Source organism: Gadus morhua, chromosome 2 (assembly GCF_902167405.1).
Source record: "Gadus morhua chromosome 2, gadMor3.0, whole genome shotgun sequence".
Taxonomy (NCBI): domain Eukaryota; kingdom Metazoa; phylum Chordata; class Actinopteri; order Gadiformes; family Gadidae; genus Gadus; species Gadus morhua.
The window spans coordinates 11,690,057-11,700,707 of record NC_044049.1 but is presented as its reverse complement, the minus strand read 5'-3'; the positions used below and the strand labels follow the sequence as shown (position 1 = coordinate 11,700,707).

The following is a 10,651-nucleotide window of genomic DNA, read 5'->3' as shown; positions in this document are numbered from 1 at the left end:
CCCGGCAACCCCCAACACGGTCTCACTCACGTGCAGGCCCTCACCCTCGTGTTCTTCCAAGCCCCCCCCCCCAGCTGACCTAATGATTCGCCCCCACACTGATTGACAAGAAGAACATTACAATACATGCACACACAGAACAACTGGCATAACGGACAACGAAATACAATGCAACACATAACACACAAACAATTTAACTGTCCCAGGGTCGCTACAATATCGTAAATACGAATTCGTTCTCAGCCTATGTTTGCCATTTATTTACCGTGTTACTATGGCAGAATAAGGAATAAATTCATGCATTATCATTCAACTTGAACATGTGTTTTTACAGTATATAGTGGTGGAGAGGGATGACGTATGTCATCAAACCCGGAAGTGAGCGTCGCCCTCGGTTCCCTTGACAAAAAGCCAACGGGTTTTCCATTGGATTTTGGATTATTGCAGAAAAATCCTCAACTCCTCAAAAACGGAAAATAAATAAATAAATAAAAATAACCGTGCTCCAAAGAACGAAGTGTAAACCAATGCATTCTGAATGGGAGTGTTTCTCCGATTTTTCCATGCTACACAACGAAATGTAAACCCATGCAAATAAAGACTTGGTCATGGTCATAATAATTTCAATATCATTAATCTACTACTGAGTGTGTAGGGAGGTATTCTATTTTTTTCAACGGGGCTGAATCCAGTCACTTGACCGTCATGGTTGCTATGGTGGTTGCTATCGACCGCCCCCTCTAATAACTCTAAAAACCACGCGGCAAAGGAGCTGCCGTCAATTGGGTTGTTTTTGTCGTAAACTAGGGTCCGATGGTTGAAAAATAGACAGATATTCCAAGGTATCCTTAAAAGGCAGCTTGGATGTGTTTATTTTCTGCAGTTTAGACTTCTTCTATAACTAATTTTTGAAAGCAAAACACCAAGCTCATTGATTTAACGAGGGAGGGTTATTTGAAACAATTTATTCAATAAATATTTGTGAGAGGTCATTCCTTCTCCTGATTTTACTTCCTATTTATGTCTAGGGTAAACCCCTACTGTCCACAAGCATCCCCCCCCTCCCCATATGGATTTGGAGAATTGTTGCCACGTCCCAGTGGTGGAGGTATCATATATATATGAAAGAGGGCATTCGATTATAGCCTACTGCAATAATCAATTAGGAGGCCGAAGCCCTAAAGGAAGTGATGCAATAGGTGACTGAGTCGACAACATTTAAGTAAGCTGTATAGCGTCTCTTATATATCAAAGGGGGTCTCAAAGGACGCATACGCTCAACCTGTGGCTCCAGCACTACAGGAAATGACTCAGCAAGTGCTCCATCTCGTTGCAACTCACCCAGCGGCTCGCTTGCAAGATTTTGGCCTGAAGTTCTTCCCAGACCTACACCCTAGCCATCCGACATGCATATCTGAGAATCAGGCCTCTCTTTAATAATGACAAAAAGTTATGAGAGAAACACACATTAACTTTTTGTTATCTCATAAGCGGTGTGGTGCCGGCTCCTTTTGACCTTTTGACCCCCGACTTCAAAAACGTGGCCACAGGCCAGCTGTGTCTACACACCTTTAGCCACGAATGTACACCTCCATCCCACAAAAAATGGGGACTAGAAACTAACCTCTGTCTTATGTACATGTACTGTACTGTTGGAGGTCACGCCCCTTTGCCGACCTTTTCGAGATAGCTAGGGATGCTAAAATGTTTACACACATTTCCCGGGGCCCCGTGAACGACATATCCGAGATTTGGAGTTCTAGCCCTTAGAGAAAAAAAGTTTTCCCAAATGGAGTGTCATTTGGACAAAGCCCCTCAGAAGTGTAGCCTGCAAGACCTAATGGTTCAGAATGTGGTGGAAAAACAGTTTTTGAGATAGGAAGGTCCTACCGTCCTGAAATTTTAATACCTTATTCTAGGGCCTAACTGTGACCTCCACACCTAGCTATCTCGAAAAGGTCGGCAAAGGGGCGTGACCTCCAACAGTACAGTACATGTACATAAGACAGAGGTTAGTTTCTAGTCCCCATTTTTTGTGGGATGGAGGTGTACATTCGTGGCTAAAGGTGTGTAGACACAGCTGGCCTGTGGCCACGTTTTTGAAGTCGGGGGTCAAAAGGTCAAAAGGAGCCGGCACCACGCCGCTTATGAGATAACAAAAAGTTAATGTGTGTTTCTCTCATAACTTTTTGTCATTATTAAAGAGAGGCCTGATTCTCAGATATGCATGTTGGATGGCTAGGGTGTAGGTCTGGGAAGAACTTCAGGCCAAAATCTTGCAAGCGAGCCGCTGGGTGAGTTGCAACGAGATGGAGCACTTGCTGAGTCATTTCCTGTAGTGCTGGAGCCACAGGTTGAGCGTATGCGTCCTTTGAGACCCCCTTTGATATATAAGAGACGCTATACAGCTTACTTAAATGTTGTCGACTCAGTCACCTATTGCATCACTTCCTTTAGGGCTTCGGCCTCCTAATTGATCATTGCAGTAGGCTATAATCGAATGCCCTCTTTCATGTATATATGATACCTCCACCACTGGGACGTGGCAACAATTCTCCAAATCCATATGGGGAGGGGGGGGATGCTTGTGGACAGTAGGGGTTTACCCTAGACATAAATAGGAAGTAAAATCAGGAGAAGGAATGACCTCTGACAAATATTTATTGAATAAATTGTTTCAAATAACCCTCCCTCGTTAAATCAATGAGCTTGGTGTTTTGCTTTCAAAAATTAGTTATAGAAGAAGTCTAAACTGCAGAAAATAAACACATCCAAGGATGTGTTTTAAGGATGCCTTTTAAGGATACCTTGGAATATCTGTCTATTTTTCAACCATCGGACCCTAGTTTACGACAAAAACAACCCAATTGACGGCAGCTCCTTTGCCGCGTGGTTTTTAGAGTTATTAGAGGGGGCGGTCGATAGCAACCACCATAGCAACCATGACGGTCAAGTGACTGGATTCAGCCCCGTTGAAAAAAATAGAATACCTCCCTACACACTCAGTAGTAGATTAATGATATTGAAATTATTATGACCATGACCAAGTCTTTATTTGCATGGGTTTACATTTCGTTGTGTAGCATGGAAAAATCGGAGAAACACTCCCATTCAGAATGCATTGGTTTACACTTCGTTCTTTGGAGCACGGTTATTTTTATTTATTTATTTATTTTCCGTTTTTGAGGAGTTGAGGATTTTTCTGCAATAATCCAAAATCCAATGGAAAACCCGTTGGCTTTTTGTCAAGGGAACCGAGGGCGACGCTCACTTCCGGGTTTGATGACATACGTCATCCCTCTCCACCACTCTATACTGTAAAAACACATGTTCAAGTTGAATGATAATGCATGAATTTATTCCTTATTCTGCCATAGTAACACGGTAAATAAATGGCAAAAATAGGCTGAGAACGAATTCGTATTTACGATATTGTAGCGACCCTGGGACAGTTAAATTGTTTGTGTGTTATGTGTTGCATTGTATTTCGTTGTCCGTTATGCCAGTTGTTCTGTGTGTGCATGTATTGTAATGTTCTTCTTGTCAATCAGTGTGGGGGCGAATCATTAGGTCAGCTGGGGGGGGGCCTTGGAAGAACACGAGGGTGGGGGCCTGCACGTGAGTGAGACCGTGTTGGGGGTTGCCGGGGTAACCGGGGTTTGTTTTGGGTGGGATTTCTGCCGTTGGTTACGGGTTTCAGTGACCTGGTTTTGGTCCATTAAAAGTTCATTCAATTACTAATGACTCGACGTCGTTATGTCACCGGCGAGGTCATTACAATATGTTCAATAAAACGTAATCACGGACAAAATACGTTTTTTAGACAAACGTAATTGAGAATAGTTCTCTGGGAACGTAATTTTGATGAGAAAGGGTTGCCCGCACATGTAGAGGGCCTCGTTCGCTCGTTTTGGATAAATTCCAATGGGTCGTAATCTGTGGCGGAACAAACCACCTAGTGGTCTTATTTTCCGAGAGGACAGGCTGATACTGGACATTGATTGGTTTGTAGGTGGGCGTGAGTCTGACGTCACCGTTCACCGGTATAGCCTTCATGAATGAATGAAGAAACGTGTGAACATAATTTCTTGCAGCTCAGTTCAGGCAGCCGCCCAGACAACGCACACTTCCCGCTTTGACCACAGCTATAGCCCTAGATAAAGAAATCAACAAAGCAACCCCCGCTCCTACAGTTACCCCGTCAGCAGCTAATTTCTCCTCTCGTGACATGTTGATATAACGTTGGACTATTAACATTACAATCAAACGTACGCTTCCCCGAGAGGTAGACCTATGCCTATATGCTGACAATAATGTGTTATCGAAATTTAACGTAGCCTATTAAGGATACGTTTCAATTAAATGTAGCCTATGTAATCCAAGAGGTAGCTTAAATAAATAACAACAAAAATGTTGAGAACGAACCTATTTGCAATATGTTCAATAAGACGTAATCAGGGACAAAATAACGTTAAATTAAACGTTTCCCGAAAGGGAAATATGCCTTAATGACAATAATGTGCTATACGTTGACATTTAACCTATCTGGGATACGTTTCAACCAAACATAACCCTAGAGGTTAATAAATGGCAAAAAATAGGCTGAGGACGAACGTATTTGCAATACGTTCAATAACACGTAATCGCGGACAAAATACGTTTTAGGACAAACGTAATTGAGAACGCCGAATAGTTCTCTGGGAACGTAATTTTGACGAGAGCACAATACAAAAGAGCTGAGTCCTCAGCTTCAGATTCTTCTCATTTAAGTAAGCCTCCTCTTGGCTGCTGTCTTTGGTGAGGGTGAACTGCTCTTGAAGAGATGCGGCAAAAGCTGTTCTAGTTCCACCCGATCAATTCCAGGCCATGTCCAGACTTCTGGCAAATCCAGTGAAGAAAAGTGAGAGCGAATCCGGTCACCCGACAGGACAGTGTCACCTGTCCACCTTGCCCTTTGACCACTGATTCTGAGGAGGTGAGTTGCTGGCCCTTTGCCGCTGAAAAAGGAAACAAAACCCCACAGAATTTAGATAAGGAGAGATTGGATGATGGTTCTCCTTTGTCCTCCCCATTTGGCTGAGTCAGGTGAAGTTCACCTGAAAGAAGGGCAACAAGGAACAAACTGTCTGAGACTTTTATGGGGGAAGAGTTGCAGACCCAGGACCCAGGGCAGTCAATGATTGATGCCAACGATTTGATCTGGGAAATATACATAAGAGTCAAATGGGAGGAGTCTGTGAATGCATTTTTGTTATCACAGTTGAAGTTGGTGGGCCCTTCTTTGGAATATGTAAATATAATAACACTAAGGGCCCTATTTGAACGGTCTGAAACGCAAGTGGGAAGCGCAATGCGCAAGTAGCTTTGTGGACGGTTCTACGGCGCTATCGCTATTTTACAGGCGGATAAATGACACTTGCGCCGCGGCGCAAGTGTCAAAAGGGTTGGTCTGAAGCAGCCTAATTACCCGTAGGTGTGGTTTTGGCGTAACGTGCAATGAACCAATCAGAGCGTTTTCTCGCATCCCCTTTATGAGCGATCGGCGCTTGTTCCATTGCGGATTGCTATTATGATGGCGGATTTGCCAGGCGCACGCCAAGAAAGGTTCACAACAGATGATGTCCAGAGGAGGGAGAAAATAATTTATTTTTTCGGCTAAATTTCCTTCAAATCTTTGCAACTTTTCATTTTTCGTTTTGTATTATTTTTTTTCATTTACGCCTACGAACATTTGGACAAGATGAATAAAAAATGTCTCAAGGACATACTATACTTTCCGATGTTTTGGGCTCACTTTCTCTGAATCACAAGGTTATGAATGCATGGTAATAATTGTACAATGTAGCTAAACAATAGAGCGGAGAGGTCGTTAGTTTGCTTACCTCACTATATACGATGCAGCTCCTCTGACAGATGAGCTCTCCTCTCCCGTGCTGCTGCATTGGGACGTAATGGCATCGGCACATGCAGTTCAGCATCACGTCTCCTTAAGTCCTCTAATCTATCCTCATTAATGCCATTGACACATCCATGATTCATGGCAATGTTGTGTAAAACACAACATGCCACAAAGAATGCTGTGACTTTTTTAGGACCATACTGTAAAGTACCACCTGACCTATCCAAACACCTGAAGCACATTTTCAGTATTCCGAATGTACGTTCAATTACACTGCGTGTTCTTGTGTGTTTCCTGTTGAATACAATTTTGCGCACTGTTGCTGGCATAAGAAATAGGGTCATGAGCCATGTCTTCAACGGATAGCCGTTGTCCCCTAACAGCCACTCATCCAAGGGAGGATTCCCCTCGAATATGGCAGAAATGGTCGAGTTTGCCAATATGAAAGAGTCATGGCTTGAGCCAGGGTAATTAGCAAAGACATGATTTATTCTATAATTAGCATCGGAAATGACTTGGATATTAATCGAATGAGTTCTCTTCCGGTTTATGTATATGAGTGCGTTTACTGATGGGGCACATAGCTGCACATGGGTGCAGTCTATAGCACCAAGGACCGTGGACGCCAGGGAACCCATACTTGGCCAAAACTCCTGCTTTGTTCTTTCCTGGCTGTCAGGTGTAACGGGGAATTTGATGTATTCCCAAGCATGTCGGACTAGACCGGACGTAACTGCATGTATAGCCAAACTTATTGCCGATTGGGAAATGCGTCCAATAGAACTAAGGGGATGCTGGGACGACCCTGATGCATAGAAATGCAGTGCCGCTGTAACTTTCACTGCAACGGGGAGGGCATAGGGACAGCGTGCATCAGTCCCCAGCTCATCTGCCAGGAGATGGCAGATATCTGTAACAGCCTGACGGGTCAGGCGTAGCTTACGCCTGCATTCCTCCTAACTTAGGGAGAGAGGTGTGTCTGGGCCGGTAGACCCTCTCCCTCCGGCGTCTGATCCTCTATCCCAAGACGTATTCCATTCCACTGTGCAATAGAAAAATTATGAGCAACCTCAACTTAACTGGTAAGTTGCAGAGTAAGGTTTTAAATGGACTTACAGAAGATGATTTCGCTGTCTTCAGAATTTATTTTGCAGTCTTCAGAATTGTGGTTCCTGATTCTTGACGAACAACCCACTTTGACAGGTGTCCTTATATACATGTGTCTCTTGCCACTATTGATCAACCAGGTTAATTTGATCCGTCATTACGCCTGCTACAATTCGCGTGAATAATTTGGGTAAGATGTATGCCTATTTATTTTCTTTATGGACACCACAATGATTTTCCTTCTGTGGTAAAATTTTATTTTCCATAATTATGTATGGTTTGCAAAAATGGGAACTGCTGTCCGTGTAGATGAGAGAAGCAAAGTGTATGCGCGAGGTGCACAAGCAATCCGTATGCATCGCATGCACATGTATGCATGCGCCCTTAAAATAGCATCTGAACAACGCGCCACTGACTTTAAACCAGGTATTTCCTGGTCAGTAGCGCAATGGTATTCAGAGACGGCAAAATACCGTTTGCGCCAGAACACGCCTCCTCCTTCCGCCGAACCGCCCCTTGCGGCGCATGATCAATCCCTAATTTACCGGCGAGTGGCACTGGTGGGAAAAGAACGCTCTGCGCCAGTTGTAAACTAGCAACGACACATGCGCCAGTGACTAAGTCACTTGCGCCGGATGCAAGATAGGGCCCCTAGACTCTCTCCAGGTTGGACAATTGTTTGGGCGTGATATCTAGGTAAGATTGGCACCCAGACCTTAGGGGTATTCCAATCAACCAAGCTGAAGGCAAAGCCGGGCTTATTTTGCTTAGCCTCGCTACTTTCAGCTAGAGTTTCGTTCCATTAACGTGACTTAATGGAATCTCCACTAAGTAACTGTCAGGTTTACTTGAGCTGTGTTTTAGAGAAGTCCATCTGTCGGAAACAAGGGTACCATCAGAAGGTTCCACCAAGCCTAGTCCTCACGATTTTGTAATACATTTACATATAACAAGTACAAAAAGTACAAAAAGGTATATTTTCCCCAAGACTCTAAAATTAAATGATGCAAATAAAATAATTGGAAATTGTCACCCACATAAATTCCATTCAGGGAAGTTTCTCGGCAGGCAGCCGATACCACTTCTGCTGAGATAAATACTATTGTTATGGTGCGTTCACATCGCTGGAAATTATGGGGAAAACATTTTCACGACGCTGGAAAGTTCTCGTGAACGACACCTCATGCGCTCTTATGATTCTACTTCCGTTTGGCAACTGGGGCCAGATTTTGATAGCAGAGAGTTGCCCAGTTGGTGACGTATGGTTTACTAGTGATGCGCATGATCATGGTGGACATTGAACGTTTTACTCAATATAAAAGAATCAACCATCATATCACACACTTGACTATTGATTGACGTTGTAACCGTCTGTTGGCATCGACTGCTCATTTTTAAACGTTGTGTTCTGGTAAACCAGCTCTGGATAAGGGCAAGTGTAGCCTTCCATACAGTGGCAATACAATGTGATTATCATAAATAAAAGCAAAAGGATAATAGACCAACAGCTATATAAAAGCATTCATAAAGTAGCATGCCATGGGACCTTTAATACATTTCCCTGTAATGCTTGTTAATCTTCAATGCTTATCATCAACCTTTTCTGCAGGAGCCCCGGTCATGCCTCAGGGCTCAGTATTTGTACAGCCGAGCAGTCTTCTGTGTCAATGTGCCTCTTTAGCACAATAATAAAGAGCTGAGTCCTCTGGCTTCAGACTCTTCACATTTAAGTAAACCTCCTCTCTGGTGCTGTCTTTGGTGATGGTGAACTGCCCTTGAAGAGACGCTGCAAAAATTGTTCCGGTTCCATCATCTATCCGTCCAATCCACTCCAGGCCATGTCCTGACCTCTGGCGAATCCAGTGAAGATAAGTGAGGGAGACTCCGGTCACGTGACAGGACAGTGTAACCGGTTCTCCTTGCCTTTTGACCACCGATTCTGAGGAGGTGAGTTGCTGGCCACGAACCGCTGAAAAAGGAAACAAAACCAAACAGAATTTAGATAGGGTCTGTAGCACTGGTCTGTGCTGGATGATTTCCCTGCACAGACCAGCTGGTTCTCCTCTGTCCTACCCATTGGAGAGTGTCGGTGGGGTGAAGCTCACCTGAAAGAAGGGCCATGAGGAACAAACTATCTGAGACTTTCATGGTGGGAGTGTTGCAGACCCAGGGCAGTGGCAATGGAGGACTGATGCCAACAGTTCGTTTTCGGAAATATATGTTAGAGTCAAATGGGAGGAGACTCAATTTGTATATTCTGTTACAAGTCGGGGGGGGGGGGGATAGGAATATGTAAATATATTAACCCAGATTGATTGTGCCATAACGCTGCTATGAATAAAATAGTTCTTATTTTGTTATTTTTCTTTGGTCTACATGCATTCTTTAAATCTAATACTATGCAATTATTGTTTATAATGTAATATTTTCGACCGAGATATTCTGGTTTTATATTTTTCACATCACTTTTTGCTAAGACAACAGCAGAGAATGTATTTTACTCTGTAGCAAGGTTTATGCCACTGCTGGGATACATAGAAGAAGGTTGGGTTTGCTAAAATAAATCAACTTTACACCCACTTCCAACCAAATACATGTAAGACCAAGCAGTCATTTCACAAACTTCTAAATGGTTATTTTGCACCAGCTTCCTTTCTTTTCTTTAGGCGCTAACTGCAGCATGTTTCCACGAATCAGATGTGTCTAGTGTCACCGTAAGTAAGAGCTAATCAGAGCAATACTTTTCTTAACCTCTGTTAATCATGCTCCTCTCTTGCAGTTGCACCTGCTCCTCCAATGAGCCACCTGCAGCTGATTTCACAGATGTAAAGCTATTGGTTTAAACTTATTTTCTGACATCACAGTTTAAAAATATGGTGGTTAATACTCCTGAAGAAGTTAGGATCATTCGAATTAGGTTACAGTTTCAAATTCCTTTTCTTCCAAATAGACGTAGAGCCAGGACGGAATGTTCAATCCTTTATGTGTGGGCTCCTGCAGGATACCCCAACAACCAGCCCCCACCTTTGTGATGAATGTGTTTGATTCATCACAAACAACAGTATATCAAAACACATGACAAGGGCGGGGCTATCAGATACCTTCCAATCAGTACCTATTTTCAAGTTAAACATACAAAAAGGAGTTACCCCCTGTTTCCTTGGCTTACAGACAGTTATATATATAAGCCAATCAAATACCACCTACACACTCTTTAGGTTGAACAATTGGTGGGGTGTGATATATGGGTAAGATTGGCAGAACTGTTGGTCTGTGGGGGATCTAATGTTGGACTGTATGATGAAATATTTTGGAAGATGTTAAAGACAGATGTTAGGCAAGGAGGGGGATAAAAACAGGATGAAGATGAAACATATTTACTGTATGATCAACTAACAGTTGGGAGAAAGTGAGAGAAGGGGTCTGGCTTTGGGGGTCGACGACATTGGCTGCGTTTCAGATAGCCTGCATTTGAGCGCAAACATGCACGAGACTTGAGAAGATTTGCCGGAACTAGTCAGAAACACGTCAAGTTCCCACCACTTCAAGTCGGACACAGGTGTACTTCTTGTAGTTTGAACAAGCATAGTTTGGGAGGATTCTTTGAAGGAGTTATGTCATTTCTCACATGGGAAATTCGACGTG

At 43.3% G+C, this 10,651-nt stretch overlaps 1 gene segment (V, D, J or C); it reads right to left on the bottom strand.

Annotated features, from left to right (window-relative positions):
- Window positions 1-8,663: 8,663 nt before the first annotated feature.
- Window positions 8,664-9,252, bottom strand: LOC115533269 (immunoglobulin heavy variable 3-43D-like). The segment is given in 2 exon segments: window positions 8,664-8,975; window positions 9,112-9,252. Coding segments are annotated over 2 exon segments (348 nt in total).
- Between the last annotated feature and the right edge of the window lie 1,399 nt (window positions 9,253-10,651).